Consider the following 18,524-nt stretch of genomic DNA (forward strand, 5'->3'; position numbering starts at 1 on the left):
AATCCAAGCCATAAAAATGTAACGGAACACTAAACCTAGAACTATAGAAAAGGGTGTGGGGAGAGGCTCCTGCTGCAGCCAGATGTGTGTGGTGGGTGTGGGGGGGACTGTTGAGGGTCAACCTGCCAGTCCCTGGTCATTGTGGTATATATCACAAAATAGACACAATGATAAAATGACATTCTCTCTAATAACATGTAGAGAATTAATACATTTCCAGGGGCCACACGGTGGCTCAGTGGCTAGCGCTGCAGCCTTGCAGCGCTTGGATTCCTGGTGTTCAAATCCCGCCAAGGGCAAAAAACCATCTGCAAGGAGTTTGTATGTTCTCCCCGTGTTTGCATAGATTTCCATCCCATATTCCAAAGACATACTGATAGGGAAAAATGTACATTGTGAGCTCTATGTGGGGCTCACAATCTACATTTAAAAAAAAAAAGAATTAATACATTTCCATATTTCACTTAAAGGGGTTGTGCAGCCGCAGCAATTTATCTGTTATCCGCAGGATATGGGGTAAGGGTCTGACTGGTGGGTGTCCCACCTCTGCAACTCCTACCGAACTCAAGAACTTTTTATACTCTGGTTTTGAATGGAGCAGCTAGTAGCACAGTGTTCACATTACCACATTCATTGAAGTAGACACTACCAGAGACAGCTAAGCGCCGAGCAGGACCGGCTCCAGGTTTTTATGGGCCCTTGGGCGACAGAGCCTCAGTGGGCCCCCTTGTAAAGGAGGTGGGGGAGTCGAGACACTGTGCGTTGCAGATGAAGCGAGTGACGTCATGCAGGAGTGTGGCGTCACTAACGCCATACCTCCCAATCTTTTAAAGAGTAGAAAGAGGGGCAAAATGTGCGGCGCGCTCTGCGCGCCGCTGCAAATTTAGCTCCACCCACTTTTATGTTGATTCCACCCATTCTCATTCATTTATTATGTGCTCCCACACAGTATAATCCTCCTACAGTCACCTGTAAATTATATGCCCCCCCTCCATCTCTCCCCCAGTTTCATATACACCCTTCCTCTGCCCCCAGTTTCATGTCCCCCCTCCATCTCTGTCCCCAGTTTCATCACGTTCTCCCCCTTCATCTGCCCACAGTTTCATGTCCCCCGTCTCTGCCCCAGTGTCATGCCGTTCCCCCCCCTCCCCTTCATTTGCCCCCCCAGTTTCATTGGGCCCCCTCCTTCTCTGTCCCCAGTTTCATGCCGTTCTCTCCTCACCTCCTTCATCTTCCCCAGTGTCATGCCGTTCCCCCCCCCCTCCATTTGCCCCCTCAGTTTCATTGGGCCCCCTCAATCTCTGTCCCCAGTTCCATGCCGTTCTCTCCCCACCCCCTTCATCTTCCCCAGTGTCATGCTGTTCCCCCCTCCCCTTCATTTGCCCCCCAGTTTCTTTGGGCCCCCTCCATCTTTGTCCCCAGTTTCATGCCGTTCTCTCCCCACCCCCTTCATCTTCCCCAGTGTCATGCCGTTCCCCCCCTCCCCTTCATTTGCCCCCCAGTTTCATGGGCCCCCTTCATTATGTTTCACCTTAATATGTAATACAAAACAAACACTTACACTCACCTTCTAACACTCACCTCCCATCGTTCCCCCGACGCTCCTCTCTCCAGTCACATACGCGATGCAGGAGCTGTGAGATCAGCTCCTGCTTAGCTCCGGCCCGGCTTGCGTGTGTAGGCATGATGCGATGACGTCATCGCGCCTACACACGCAAGCCGGGCCGGAGCTTTAAAGCAGGAGCTGATCTCACAGCTCCTGCATCGCGTATGTATTCCAGCTCATCGGCGGATGGACGCCGATGAGCTGAAATTGTGACAGGCAAATGCCGGGGGGCCCCCAGAGGCTCTGTGGGCCCCGGCACTTGCCCGACTATGCCGTGTGCTGACGCCGGCCCTGGCGCCGAGGGCTTCTCTAGCATCTTAATACTGATGACTTCAGGTTAGCCCATTAATATTAGATTGTTGGGGGTCAAAATACCTATCATCCTTGCCGATCAGCTGTTGGATAAGGCACCGACTCTTGGACAAGAGATGCTTCATCTTTACAGGTTAGGATGTGGTGCCAGGTTTTGTCAGCCGGAACAGATGCAAAATGGATGTACAGCATATCAAAACGGATCGAAAACGTATATGTATGATAGATTTTCACAGAAGTTAGATCTGTCAAAAACGTCATGGTCATGTGACTGCCTCCTGTAACCCCTTAGATACCAAGATCACGATTGATCATAATAACTAAGGGGTTAAAATGTTGCAGAGAAAATCAGAGATCCCTCCAACTTCGGCAGAAAGTGATGGGTCCTAGATAATAGAGCTATTATACTATTTCCCTAGATGTTGCGTGGCCCTGTCCGTCAGGGTACGGTATAGTTTAATATCAGGGCACTATACGATAAATGGATGCAGCATTGCATTGCCCGGCTTACAGAAAACAATGTCAGGGATCCAGCTGTTACGAGCAGGAAGAAAAGCTATGCCTTCATTTACACTGCTTTACAATAATATAAAGTTACAGCTTTCTCATCTAGTCTGTGCTATTTAGTCAGGACTCTAGGTGGCAGACGTGTATAAATAGTCAGTATATAGAGAGTCCTCCCAATAATGGCATGGTGATGGAATAATGACAATACTTAATAATGCATAGCATCCTAATGACAAGATAATAAACAGAAATGTTTATTGTAAGACTATTGTAAAAAGATAAACTAATGCATTTTGGATATTCTGTAGACTGTGTAATATTGAAATTAATCATCTATGTCATTGTTTTATATTTTGTATATGAGTATCGAAATGGCTTAATGTCTTTTATTAACACATTCATTAAACTGTCAGCAATTCTAAGTAACAAAACAATGCGCTAAAAGAGTAGAAAGTGCTACTGAGACCACATGATATCTATCTATCTATCTATCTATCTATCTATCTATCTCCTATCTATCTATCTATCTATCTATCTATCTATCACCTATCTATCTATCTATCTATCTATCTATCTATCTATCTATCTATCATCTATCTATCTATCTATCTATCTATCTATCTATCTATCTATCTATCTACCCTCTATCTATCATCTATCTATCTATCTATCTATCTATCTATCTCCTATCTATCTATCTATCTATCTATCTATCTATCTATCTATCTATCATCTATCTATCTATCTATCTATCTATCTACCCATCTATCTATCTATCTATCTATCTATCTATCTATCTATCTATCTATCGCCTATCTATCTATCTATCTATCTATCTATCTATCTATCTATCCATCCGATGTGATATCTACTACTATATGACATCAGAAGTCAGTTTTATCCAAGTAAGCCTACTGTGACATCACAAGCGAGGTTAAGGCAGGTATACTATTATGACATCAAAAATGAGTACAAGGCAGACTATCATGACATCACTATTGGTTTTCTAACAGGTAAGCTTTTGTGACCTCAAAGTGGGTCTCAGACAGTCATGTAAGTTACGATAGGTTCATACTAGCATCCGGGTTTCCATCCTTGGGGTCCATTTGTGGACCTCATAGGGTCCCACTTAAAAATTTGTTGTGCACAGATGAGACCAAGATAGAGCTTTTTGGTAAAGCACATCATTCTACTGTTACTGAAAGTGTAATGAGGCCTAAAAAGAGAAGAACACGTCAAGAACAAGTCAAAAATGGTGGAGGGTCAAAGATGTTTTGGGGTAGTTTTGCTGACTCTTGCACTGGGTGCCTTGAATATGTGCAAGGTGTCATGAAGATTACCAAAGGATTTGGGGTCGCCATGTAGGACTCAGTGTCAGAAAGCTGGGTTTGCATCCTAGGTCATGGGTCTTCCAGCAGGACAATGACCAGAAACATACTTTAAAAAAAAAACAGAAATGGATGGAAACAAAGTGCTGGAGAGTTCTGAAGTGGCAACAATGAGTCTTAGTCACATGACTGACTCTGCTATAATATATGTACAAGCAGCAGGAGTAGAGAGAAGTCAACGATGTAACAGAAGAGGCTAATAAGTCATCATTTTCTGATCAGTGGTGGTCCGACACATAGGACCCACACAGACCAGTTGTTTGAAAAAGCTGCAGAGTTTTGGCAAGTGCTGCAACCTCTTGCAGTAAAATAAATCACAGCGCCATAGATTGCATAGAGGCTGCTCTTGGTATTGCAGCTCAGCTCTAATGACTTTAATGGGACTGAACTGCAATCAGGCTCCATAACTGGGGTTGAGCGATCGGGATCGGAAAAGATCGGATTCCAATCAGCGATCGAGTAAATTTCACGATCGAGATCAGAATTCCAATCACGATAATTTCCGGCAGGTTCGAGGTCAGAGGTTATGTCAAGATTGGCTCAACCCTATTCATGTATATAGGGTTGAGCGATCGGGATTGGGCAAGATCAGATCCTGATTGGTGATTGAGCAAATTTCACGATCGGGATTAGCTGGAAAATGATCGGAAATTTGATTTTTAAATTGATGCTGAAAACTCAAGATCGGCTCATCCCTACACATAACTAATAAGCAGGATGTCACTGGCCTGTGAAGTGTAAATGGTGCTCACCCAAGCACCACTGCCTCTTTGGCAACCAATCTAAGAAAAGGTGATCAATATTTATCTCTTTAAGGCTAAGGCCCCATGTTGCAGAAACGCAGTTTTTTTTGTTGCAGATTTTGCTGTGTTTTTTTTGGGCCAAAGCCAGGAGTGGATTGAGCAAAAGGGTGAAGTATAAGAACTTCCTATATATTTCCCATTCCTTTTGTAGACATTATTTTCCAAAACGTAGCATGTTAGAGCGGGACATAAGGGGAGGAAGACTGGTCTCCAGCAACTTGACAAATTTATTACAATTTACACCACAAACTGGCATAAACTATAGCTAACATATATGCCATCTACTAGTATAGATTCTCAATAATATAATAGTATTATAGAATAGTATAAGTGTAGCGTTAATTCTAAGTCGTTGCCTAATTGTGAGAGCCTCCATGAAAAGAAGTGTAAGCATATGTTAACCTCCCGGGGCTATGGCTACTATCTGGATGCCAAGTCATGGAGCAGCTCTTAGGGCAGGAAACTAAGCCTGTCAATGGCACAACAGGATTCTGTCATCTCAATGGATGGGCTGTTGCGCATAAGGATCACTGAGGTCATAATTGGCAGCTGCAATAAGCTGGAGGGAATGGGGGCCACCTCTTGTAAATAAAGTAACACTCAATGAATTACAGTATCTGCAACAACATCATCAACAATGAATTCATTGCAAATTAACAACTTTATAAAACGTGTTGAAAACTGGGGCACAACTAATATATTGGAAAAAAGAGAAGTAATCCCGGTAATAAAATCAGATTTGCTGACTATGTACTATTGAGGTTTTGTGATTTTGCTAGAGTTCATGACATCCATTAAATCTAATAGGAGTGTGAAGCAGTCAGATAAAATCAGTATCAGGTAGGTAATCCTTCCCAGAAAACAAAGAAAATTAGAACTTTGCTTATAAAGACATATTTGTTGCCCACATAGTATCCATAACTAGGAGTACAACAGCGAAAATGTGCAATTCAGACATTAATAGAATGTGCTTCATGATTCCTATAAGTCAAGCAGGATAATAAGAATAAGACCTACAGTATGGATCTGTAGTAAATAGATGGGTAATATAGTACCCATATAACCATATGGGCTCATACTGTATCTTCACAAGGAACCAAAAAAATGTGACATTTTCAAATTCATAACATAGTAAGAAGTTCTATGAAGAATACTAAGAAGAATACTAAGACGTTCTGCATTAAAGTGCAGCAGCTTATTGAGAAGAAGGCCATCTGGAGTAGTAGTGTTGTGGTCACAATGGCAAGGATCTCTAAAAGATCCTCTGATGCTCTGCAAAATCTGGCGCAGTGCGGAGGAGGCCTGCTGGGTGTCTTATTGTGGTAGTAGTATTGCCCTAGGGTCACATCTTAATGGTAATGCCCCCCCTGATCTAGATGGATATTGGAATACACATGATAGTAGAATCAGGAATGAGAATCTTAAGACAGGGTTGCAAAAGAAGTAACTCAAGCATTTAAAGAGGACCTTTCATCAGATTGGGCACAGACAGTTCTATATATTGCTGGAAAGCTGACAGTGCGCTGAATTCAGTGCACTGTTGGCTTTCCCGATCTGTTTCCCGGGTAAAGCACTATCGGTCCCAGTACCGTAGCACTTTACAGTCAGGAGGGCGTTTCTGACAGTCAGTCAGGTACGTCCTTCTTCCCAGCAGTGCCTATCGCGCTGTACTGTGTGAGCGGGGAGGAACACCCCCTCCCTCTTCTTACAGTGCTCATCCATAGACGAGTATTATTAGGAGGGGAGGGGGCGTTCCTCCCCGCTCACACTGTACAGTGCTATAGGCGCTGCTGTGAAGAAGGACGTACCTGACAGACTGTCAGAAACGCCCTTCTGACTGTAAAGAGCTACAGTACCGGGACCAATAGCGCTTTACCCGGGGCACAGATCGGGAAAGCCAACAGTGCGCTGAACTCAGCGCACTGTCGGCTTTCCAGCAGTATATGGAACTGCCTGTGTCCAAACCCATGAAAGGTCCTCTTTAAGTTGCACTCCTATAAATATCCTTACTCTCTGGTCCATGAGAAGGGTATATGATGATAATTATAGAGAAGGTAATCTTGATAAATTTCCTCCATTTTCTGCCACTTTACAGGTCCATTTCTACTATAACTAGTTTTTGACCCTCATTTTCTTTGCACTATTAACAATAATTTAGCACAATTTTGTCAAAAATAATGGAATTCTCACCAGAAAAATATAAAGGATAATGATAAGTTATACCAGTATTGTCAGGCATGTTATGACACAGCTGAGAATCAAAAGGGGGTGTATAGTTGGGGCAACACAGTGGCTCAGTGGTTAGCACTGCAGCATTGCAGCGCTGGAATCCTGTGTTTGAATACTGCTAGGAACAACATCTGCAAGGAGTTTGTATGTTCTCCCCATGTTTGCATGGATTTCCTCCCATTCTACAAAGATATACGGATAGGAAAAAAAAGGACATTGTGATCCCTGTAGGAGGTTCACAATCTACATTTAAAAAAAGGGGGGGCTGCATAGTTTCATCATGACCATGCTCCTTTGTATAATGCAAGGGCCATAAACACATTGGGTGAAATTAATTATTATTATTATTATTAATTGCCTGTACAAGGTATAAAAAAAGTTGCATCTTTTGTACAAGTCGGATTTTGCAAAAAAAAAAGTTGCACCCTTTTCCTCTTTTCTGCTGCCCTCACCTCTTTCCATGAAGGGGGCATGACGAGAGGTGTGGCATCAGACTTATGACTATTTATGACCAGGTCCACCGGAGGATATGCCTGATCTATGAATTATGCAGCTTAAGGTATTATAATGAAATATTCTTCAGCTTTCTACTATAATGTATTCTCCATTTCCTCGCCATTTTTAGATTTCTGCTACTGAATGAACACATTCTTGTTTCTGTTCATGGAAATTCAGCAGCATGGTTTGGAGTATGCGGATGGGGTTAAACCTTGTCCACCATACACTTCTACTGTAAATCACTGCATGTTCGCAACGCTGAGTTAATGGCAGATAACCCTTTGCAATTACTCCCTGTGTGTCTGTTCCCAGCCTTACAAAGCAACAAACATCAGTTCACCTCAATGTCAGTAAGTGACCCGACCGCTCTATTTACTGGTATATGAGAAGGCTGGCTGGGAAAGAGAAGCTTCTAAATGAACTGAAACAGCATAAGCATCATGAATACTAGCTACAATGTATTCCATGTATATAAACTATTTCCTTGTCTTAATTTGCAACTATATTGGTCTTGAGGAACCTTTTGTATAAGGCTGGAATCATACATGCAGGACCTTTATTAAGACCGGAGATTCCTATGCCAGGCTTCATCTACACTGCACATATTTTAAGAAAATGCATCCAAACTCCACCATGTTATTTATAGTGTGTATATATTCTGCAGCTATGTACAGAGATTGTCGTCAATCACATTATTCTCTGTCCCATTGGGGCTCACAATGTAAATGGAAAAATAACCTATAAGTATGTTTTGTGAAGTGCGGGAAGAAACTAGAAAGCCTGGAGGAAAGCCCTGCAAACCGGGTGAGTACATAGTGTACAGAGTGCACAGTGAGTGCAGGTTCAGGATCATAGTCCACATCACCTGCAGGCAGTGTCAGCTATGACATATAGCTGGCTCTGATACTGGTTATTTATTCCTTATCTGCCATGATCAGCAACAACAGCAGCATGTAAGTGGTTAAAAGGACTCCCTCGGTGCCCCATCAATGCCCCCCACCATGTGGTCATTGGAAGCTGGTGTGTTGTGCAAAAGCAGTGCAGTGTTTTATTCTAACAATTAGGATGGAAATTAGGATTAGGATTAGGATAAAATTGAAATTTCAAGTAAGACATTGTGAGGTTCGGCCCTCTGATTCGTTCTACAGACCCCAGACTATAATAAGTGGAGGCCCAGGGAAGATGAATAAAAATAGCAAATAGTTATACTCGCCTTGCCTCACCTTTCTTGGGAATCCTAGTAGCGTTCGACTGTCATGACATCAGTATGGCCCAAGACCTAATCATGGGCCTCAGCGGCAACCCCATGGTGTATGACTTCAGCCGTAGGCCAGAAGAGGCCATATGATGACAATGGGAACCAGCGTACGCCCAGTAGGCCATACACATCAGCATCCAAGACCTAATCAAAGGCCTCAGCAGCGACCCCCTGGTGTGTGACATCAGCACGGAGAGGCCATAGGATGACACTGGGGACCGCCATATGCCCAGGAGAGGTAAGTATAAGTCTTATTTTTCTTACCTCAATAGGGCTTCTAGCGGAAAGGAGCCCAGTGGCGTGTACATACATCACATGACACGGTACCCCTTTCCATTAACAATATGGCTGCACCCTGAGATAAGTTAGTCTGACACTGTATGCAACAATGAATTGCTGTGGTTTTGAAGGCCAAAAAGTGATTCTAGTGTGACCAGAGTTTACCAAATCCCTAATCTGTGTCTGGTAATTAAGGTCCAATATTCCTTGGTCATATGGGGTTAAAAACATACATGGGTAATATATAAACTTTATATGATACAAAGTCTTAATATTCTGTTTATGACTTTATCATCAAAGTCAATGAGCAGAACTGTGATTTCATGAAGCTTCCAGCGTTACCCTGAAATCAGAGAAGCATCAGGAACTGTACGCTGTAATATAAGCTGCAGTACACACAGCCAGACAACATGTGCTCGCATATAAATATCAGCTTACTGCACCAACATAAGATCTACACCTGAAGAAGAAGAAGGCATCAGGTAAGGAATCTGACAGAGGTGATGATACTGGACCTACAGACCAGCTGACTGCAGGTTCATGTCCATTCTGCAGGATAGGATGGGGGCAGAAGGGTCTCCTGATACAGGTGGTCGGGTCAAGCAGCTACTGATCTTTTCTATGGGACTTCTTGGCTTTGTGTTAGAGCGATAGATAGATAGATAGATAGATAGATAGATAGATAGATAGATAGAATAGATGATAGATAGATAGATATGAGATAGATAGATAGATAGATAGATAGATGATTGACAGATAGATATGCGATAGATAGAATAGATAGATGATTGATTGATAGATAGATAGATAGATAGATAAGAGATAGATAGATAGATGATAGATAGATAGATAGAATAGATAGACAGATAGATAGATAGATATGAGATAGATAGATAGATAGATAGATAGATAGATAGAAAGATAGATAAATAGAATAGATAGATGATAGATAGATATGAGATAGATAGATAGATAGATAGATAGATAGATATGAGATAGATAGATAGAATAGATAGAGGATTGATAGATAGATAGATAGATAGATAGATAGACAGACAGACAGACAGAGAGAGAGACAGACAGACAGACAGACAGACAGACAGACAGACAGACAGACAGATAGATAGATAGATAGATAGATAGATAGATAGATAGATAGATAGATATGTCTTCGTACACAGCAGACAATTTGAGCTAAAGGAAAATGTCATCTGATGTTAAAGTACATGCTTATTTAATGTAATGGAAAGCCTATATATATATATATATATATTAACATCTAACACTTCATCCACAGACTATAAAGTACAATGTTGGCTAAAGTGGTAACCATCACCGTGATGTGCACCATTGCAGGTCAGTACACGGCTCCTTATGCATAATATCAGAGATTATATGTTTAGCATGATTAACATTAGCTTGACAATTATCTATTGCTTTGTTTTCTTTAAGGTTAAATATTCTATAAGGATTATAAATTTTATATGGGTTGTGGATCTGTTTTTCATGCAGAGCACAAAACTTTAACAGTCATAGGCTCATACAAAATTCTAGATGTCTGCAGCTTCCACTAGGGGGAGCTTATAGCTTACTGAAGACAGTGTTAGTAGGCTCTGTTCACTCTGGCATCAGGATCTCTGTTTGGAGTGTCAGTGGCTAGAATAGAAAAAAATAGATTTGCATACAGAGTTATTATTCCTGTTCAATTGTTGGAAAACAGAACCGATTATCAACATCATGGGGTCCAGTTAATGGCGTTCATCAGTAGATACAGAAAAGAATTGGCTTTCTTCCTTTCTAAAGAATTCAATCCTGAGTGTCCCAGCTTTATATGACTGATGACCTATTGGTTACATGACCCGTCAGTAGCTCAGCCCCATTTAAAGTGAATGGGCTTGTGTTGCTAAACAAAGCACAGCTGCTATCCAATGTATGTATGGGGCTTTGCTTGCTTCTCAGCAAAGAGATCACAGCGCTTGCCCAAATGCTGCAGCCTCTTCACCCAGCTGATCAGTGGGGGTGCTAGGTGTTCAGTGAAGAGCCCGCATTACTCACCTAAATTCTGCAGCCTCTTCACCCAGCTGATCAGTGGGGGTGTTAGGTGTTCAATGAAGAGCCCGCATTACTCACCCAAATGCTGCAGCCTTTTCAACCAACTGATCAGTGGTGGTGCTAGGTGTTCAGTGAAGAGACCACAGCACTCAAAACAATAGAGAGGTCATCAATGTTGTAGAGATGGAAAAGCCCTTTAATGACATCCAGGCCATTATTCTTCCAATTTTTATTCTGTCCCTTTAAAAAAAAAAAAAAAAAAAAAAAAAAAGATTAACATTTTGATTGAAAAAATTGTGGCAAGTGACTAAATAGGATAGGTTGCAGAGTAAATACTTGGCTCTACATGGTAAGGGGTCTTCCAGGGCTTTGAATATTGATCCTTATGCTAGGTCAGCAGTATGAGATTGGAGTCGGTCACCTGCAACCTCTACTGATCAGCTGATATGAGGAGCCACAACCTCGAAAAGTATACAGTGTATGTAGCTGGAAGCATGCAGAGCAGATGGCTGTGCCATGTTACTGTGGCTCATCTACCTTCACTGAGCTGCAGTAATCAGGTATGGCCACTGGACAGTGGATGGCACTGTCTCCTTTCAGCACTGTTCACTGTCTAGTTATGGCGGAAGAGGTTCTCCATATCAGTTGATCAATTGGGGCACTGGATGTCGAAACAACACAGCTCTGACGGGTAATATTAACTAAGGCTAAGATTTTGCTGCGGTTTTTGGGCCAAAGGCAGGAGTGGAGGGCGGTAGCGGTATAAGAACTTCCTATATATTTCCCATTCCTTTTGTAGCCATTCTTGACTTTGGTTCAAAAATAGCCATAAAATTTGTAACAACAAAAAACTGCGTTTCCTCAAATCTTAAAGAGATTTTCTGGCTAATTATTTATGTTAGAGCTGTAGGAAGAAGAAGATAAACAGCGACTGACACAATAATAATACAAATGAGTTATTTTTTTTTATATAATTCAATGTAATTTTTTTTAGGTATTGTAGGTTCTGTGAGCGCTAACGTGCTGGCGGACGCCATGTTGTCTTCCTTCAACAAGCCAAGCAGCACCAAGGACAGCAGCATCGAACAAGGCCTGGTGTCTGACATCAGCAAACTAGTAAAGTAAGTGAGCTGGAACTGGAACTAAGAGGAAGTCGTATTACAACTAGATGAATGCTTCTTCTAATAACCTGACTACATTTTGTGTGTTTATTTAGGTTTTTTGTTTACATTTGCTGGACAACTATTGAAGCCTTTACAAAAGGAAATTAGGGTCATCTGCACAAAGCATTGTTTCTCCTTGTGAATCGCTGATTCCGTTGTCAAGATATCACCATATTGTCAATATGCCAATTAGATCTTTGGAGCAATGACCTTGCCCTAAAGAAGGAAGCAGCAGCACACTACACAACACACTTTTTACTCCACAAAGTTCATTTGCATATTGATAAAAATATTGATTTCTTAGTAATGGGGGCCCCAATTCACAAGGGGAACTCAGTGTTTGATTCAGGTGACCCTAATGTACCTATCTTCAGGGGTTAATATCTGGGTTTAGTGACAGACTTCCTATAAGGCTGTCTTTACACACTGCACTGCGGTCAGTTGTGCATGTGTCCTCAATAGAGAGAGGGAAGTAACAAAAATCAAAGAATCAAACATAATGAAATTTCTGATATCATTGGAAATGGCAGGTCTGGCTAAATTTGCTATTTAGGCACCACAATGGATCGGGTGCCTTAGAGGATATTTATTTTCATACAGGGATATAAATAGACTATACTGTATATGTAATGGCTATGCTTGGAATAGTGTCCATATGTGTTACTGGTGTGGGAGTTTCCATTGTGCTTAGGGTATTTATTACCATTGTGGCAACAGAAGAGCATCTACCAACCTAGGAAGCACCTGCTCTCATAGAACAGTGGCAATTATGGCGCTGATATCCTGCACGGTTCCCGCTGTATATTACATCGTTTCCCAGTTTGCCATGCTTGCACTTTATTCATATTTTGCTGCCCCTCTAGTTCCTTAGGTTTGTGGCAGACTGGGATACACTGCCGATGGTATATAGGACTCTGCACATGCGGCCTACAGCATTTCACGATTTTATATGCTCAGTTGTATTAAACTAAATCTTAGACAGTCATCTTAAAAGTTAAGTTACAGACACCACTTCTATTTCTGCAAATTTTCAACTTTTAACTCAAAATTCCCTATAATTGTACGCCCTCTACAGGCCAAACTTGCTTTTAGATTATAATTTTCAAGATCAGCGCTCTTAGGGTGCATTCACACTGAGTAAACGCTAGCTTATTCTGAACGTAAAACACGTTCAGAATAAGCGGCGTCTAAAGCAGCTCCATTCATTTCTATGGGAGCGGGGATACGAGCACTCCCCATAGAAATGAATGGGCTGCTTCTTTCACTCCGTGCAGTCCCATTGAAGTGAATGGGGAGTGCCGGCGTGTACGCTCCGGCATGAGCAGAGCTTGCCGTATACGCCGGCACTTTCCATTCACTTCAATGGGACTGCACGGAGTGAAAGAAGCAGCCCATTCATTTCTATGGGGAGCGCTCGTATCCCCGCTCCCATAGAAATGAATGGAGCTGCTTTAGACGCCGCTTATTCTGAACGTGTTTTACGTTCAGAATAAGCTAGCGTTTACTCAGTGTGAATGCACCCTAACTGCAACCAGATTGCAAAAAGCTATTGATTTGGTCCCAATAGTCCAGATGGTCTGTATCTCTGGAAACCAAACAAGGGACCCAACAACCAGCAAAACTTGTTTTTCTTTAACTAGATGTAAAAAAAAATAAATTGTGAGAGAGGTTCTTAATTTGGATGCCATGACTGCCTTATTTCATTTCTTTCTGCTGCAATGTTTAATGCAGGCTATAATTATGAATAAAAATTTAGTACCAATTTATACTGAACCGCTGTGCAGAGATTGTCACCGCCTTATCAGTCTGAACTTCCCTTTCTAAACAATCTAGAACCAATTTCAGAAGAAACCAATTTACCTATCAGTATGCTATTTGGAGTAAAGGAAGAAAATAGAACAAACAAACTAAATGTAGGGATTGGGGCTGATTTAGGCTACGTTCACACTGGCGTTACAGACACTGTTGGAGACTCTGCAGTGTCTGCCTTATCTCAATTTTACAATGACATACACTCGATGGTCTCCATTACTATCAATGAGGTCCATCAGACTCCAAGTGTAACAACTATTTTAGCAGTCCGCCTCTCTGCTGGTTTGGTTCTCCGATGGAGCAGAACAACGGACAGGCAATGTTAGTGTGACCCTAGTATTAGTAAGTTAAAGGAACCATAAATCTGTTTGGAAGACCTGATATTTTTTTATTGATTTTATTTTTTTTGATTGAACTTTCTTGTATTTTATACTGTTCACCATGCGGGTGAAATAACATTACAGCTGTGTTGCTTGGGTCATTCCATATGCGGCAATCATGTTTTTATTTTTTACTTTTTTCATTTACAAAATATTTTGGAATGGAGGAATAATGTTTTTTTTTATTATTTTTTGTGAAGACACACATTGAGTTTTTGTTGCATATTTAACCGTAGTTTATTGTTGCTGTTGTGTTTTTTTTTTAGCCAAGAGTGGACTCAACAAGGATGGGAAATGTAAAGGAATCCACTCTTGGCTTTCCTTCAAAACACTGTAGTAGAATCTGCACAAAAAGCAACAGAAATTCTATGGGGGTCATTTATTTTCCCATCTATTCCAGTTTTCTAGCACATCTTTGGCACAAGGTCCTTTCGTGTACCAAAGATGTGCCACATCCGCTGTACTGTACCTTGCTCTCCATTTTATGAGAAAGTGACGTAGTGGGTTGGAGGGCCATGTTGGATGGGGCAGGGGCGACTCAGCCCAATATATTTATTATAACTCATGCTAGTAAACTACGTCAGTTCCTGAATAGCACAGCTTTACACTCTTGCACATTGGTGTACATCTAATTTAGTAAGGCCTAGTTCACACGGGCTAGTGACCGCATATTTTGGTCCTGATTTTGAAGCGGGAAGTGCTTCAGAATCAGGACCAAAATGCGCCTGCTGTGACTGTCGCAGCTTCCAACAGTTGCGACTTCCCGCTCCGGAATAGGGCCTAGTCCGGAGGGATTGTCTTGACGCGGATGCGCCATGGTGGAAGTCCGCTTCAAGAAAGGGCAGCTCACTACTTTTTCCCATGAGCGCTAGCGGTCTACATAGACCTCTATTGTGAGGGGACAGATTTTGAGGTGGATTCTGCGCCAAAATCCGCCCCCCTCTTGCCCCGTGTGAAGTAGCCCTAAGAGCCTCTTATTAATTCAGGCGCACCTTGGGCGAGTCGTGGCCTTTACTAAGATTAGTGTATGGGAAGAATATGCAAATCTGACTTCCATGATGTAATTAGGAAGTCAGTGCCTCAAGAATGCACACCAATAGAGGGCGCTCACTGAGAATGTGCAAGTCTATCTTCCATGATGTAATTAGGAAGACAGAGTCTCAGTCAAACAAACCAATAGCGGGCGCTCCCTTTAACATCATGCCGACCTTCTCAGTGGCCTTTGTTTGCAATGATGTTGGGATTATACCAGGTACAGTCTCTCAGCCAAGGGCAGCTGTTTCGATGTTCTTGCATCTCATCAGCTTAGCGCAGAGAGGACTGACCTGGCAGAGGTGAGAGGCTTAGACAGGGTTGAGGGGATATCGTCACTCCATAGGGAGAGAACCACCATTTAGGTGTGTAGAGTCTTATTAAGCCATGAGCGCTCCACTGTGCAAAGGAACATGGGAAGAATATGCAAATCTGACTTCCATGATGTAATTAGGAAGCCAGTGTAGTAAATGCCAGTCTTAATACGAGAGTTCCTCTCTATGGGAGTCTCCAGCCTTAATGTACTTGTATAACAGTACTAACTTCCTTATGTTTTTTATTTCAGCAGCGCTCTAACATTGGATGAAGACAAAAGCGTAGACGCAGAGCTACTGAACAAGGTCTCCTTTTTTGCCAAAGCAATCTATGAACAGGCAACAAAAGAATCGGAGAAACTGCAATTCGAGATGGAACAGCTGAAGATCAAGCTCACCCCATATTCAGAAGAAGTGACTACACTGTTTAGGAGAACCACAGAAGAGATGCAGATAACGCTTAATCCCTATTCTATGGAACTTCAGACTGAGGTAGAAAAGATCACTCTGGAATTTATCAAAAAGTTGAAAAATATAAATTTGGATCTGAACAGTTTCCTATACGATGAAAGTGTGAAGGTGCCGCTGGTCCTGTACGCACAGCAACTAGAAGCCAAACTGGCTGAATGTCTTTATGCTTTGAGGAAAGTGGTAGGAACATGTACGGAGAAGGTGAAAGAGAAGATAGATCTGCAAGTTCTGGCTTTGTATCAAGGTCTGTCTCCATTTGTGAAAGACATGCAAGATCCTTTGAGAAAACAGATGGAGAACCTGAACTTTCTGATGAAAAGGAGCGTCGCCTTGATTGAGAGTAAGATCCTGGAGACCACCACCATCCTGGAGAAGGATCTCACTCTCTGTACCTCTTTGTTAAAGGAGAAAGACAGTCTGCTTTTTGGCAATGTAAGAAAGACACTCGCTTTGTGCCTGTTTGACATGAGCCAGAAGATCAATGTGTATAAAGCCGTGGTGACCACCTATCGAGAAACTCTCACCAAGTCAGTCGTGCTACGTATCGAGAACATGAAGAACAAGTTGGAGGCATCTGCAATGGCGAGTCTGCCAGACCCCAAGAAAGATTACCTAGAGAAGAGTATTTTAGACAAGATCAGCGACCTATTAAATAATACCTTACTGACAACCGTGACAGGAACAGTTACAGAGTGATCGCAGTGAAGCAATAATTCTAACAAATAGTATAATGTAATAGAAGAATAATATAATAAAATCTTTATGTAACACATTTAATACAGGGGCTTAGCCTAGGTGGGGGCTGGGAGGGCACAGGTCTGTGCAAAAATGGCTGCCGGGAGTTTCTAATAAGCCACTTTACCTTGGTCAGGGTATTTGGATAACTACTTACGTTTAGGATATTTAGATTTAGACAACTACAACTCTCTTTAAGAAATATCTAGCAGAACACTAGAGCTTTGCTTTATAACATGTATTGCTTTATAACGTCTAAAAAATATTTTATACATATACATGATATATAAAAGTTAATAAGTAAATAAGAAGGAGATGTGCTTACGGTGCAAAAATTCTGAAACTGCTACATGCATTAGATACATGTCAAGTGCTGCTGCTGATTTCTATAGGAGCGCCCGATCATTGAATATGTAAGGAGGCTTCCCAACTTTACCCCAATGGTATACAGCTTATGCTAGGTTCACACTCGCGTTCGGGTTTCCGTTCATGGGGTCCCTAAAGACACTAGTCAGCTTAAAAAGCGGCTAAATGCAGAAACCCGAGGACCCCATAGACCAGGGGTCAGCAACCTCCAGTTGCGATGAAACTACAACTCCCACCATGCTTCATTCACTTCCATAGGAGTTCCAAGAACAGCAGAGCAAATATACATTCTGGGAGTTGTAGGTTTACAACAACTGGAGTGCTAAAAGTTGCCTACCACTGCCATAGTCTATAATGGGTCCGCCAGGTTTCTCTCGGTTTCCAATGATTTTCTACTGAGACCGGCAGGGAGAAAAATCCTCCTTGCAGGACTTTTCACTCCGGAGACTCAGATACTATTCTGTAAATTATCACTAAATAGAGTTGTATATACGCTACATAGACATGAATTCTGGATACCTGCAGCTACCACTAGAGGGAGCTTAGGGTCTAACTGTATACTGCTTACACCTTCAACTGCATAATATAACAGTATGCAGTCAGCTACCACACTGCCCCTAGTGTTAGCTACACACAGGAGGACTTATTTTTAAACTTTATGTTTATGTGTTTTGCATGAGAAAAATTAATGTTTGGTCACTGTTAGGTATGAAGAAATTAACCAGTGCAGAGTGTTGGACCTGAAAATGACATTGCCTTTTAAGGTGGAGTTTAAATTTAAGACATTTGATGCCATTTACTTACACAATAGGAACATATTGGTATAACCTGTTGTATTCACTCTGATATATAAAACCTAACATGTTTTCCGCAGTAATCTTTTATTCTTTTACTAGTAATCGTTTTATTATAGAATTATTAATTCCTATAGGTTTATGTCTATCCAGATCAGCAGTGATTCATGGTGTAGTGTTTATAGCAGTAGGTAGCCGGAAATATGTTGCTTGGGTAAAGGGAATGGGACTCATAGGCAGGGAATATATAGAACCTGCTTTATGTATTATATATTCTCTTGTATCTTATATAATCATTTGTCAAATAACTTCAAACATTTAAATAAAGTTTTTTGCAAATTCTTATTCCTGTATACATATTATATTTTCATAGTCATATTTTAGCACAGGCTACCTTAACTAACTTTAACTTAACCTTGTTCCATTGTTTCCAATGAATTATCACAGTGCAGCGAGTTATCAGATTCAGGCAGTGGTGTAACTAGGAATGGCGGGGCCCGTGGCATGGCAAACTTTCGACATCCC

The 18,524-nt window shown here is 41.7% G+C and overlaps 1 protein-coding gene across 1 annotated transcript; it reads left to right on the top strand.

Moving 5' to 3' along the window:
* The first annotated feature begins 10,190 nt into the window (after positions 1-10,190).
* On the top strand, positions 10,191-16,800 carry LOC142209970 (uncharacterized). Its single transcript, XM_075279005.1, has 3 exons — positions 10,191-10,236; positions 11,927-12,053; positions 15,885-16,800. The coding sequence occupies exons 1-3, from the start codon at positions 10,191-10,193 to the stop codon at positions 16,798-16,800; spliced, it is 1,089 nt and encodes a 362-aa protein (XP_075135106.1).
* The last annotated feature ends 1,724 nt before the right edge of the window (positions 16,801-18,524 follow it).

Source organism: Leptodactylus fuscus, chromosome 6 (genome assembly GCF_031893055.1).
Source record: "Leptodactylus fuscus isolate aLepFus1 chromosome 6, aLepFus1.hap2, whole genome shotgun sequence".
Taxonomy (NCBI): Eukaryota; Metazoa; Chordata; class Amphibia; order Anura; family Leptodactylidae; genus Leptodactylus; species Leptodactylus fuscus.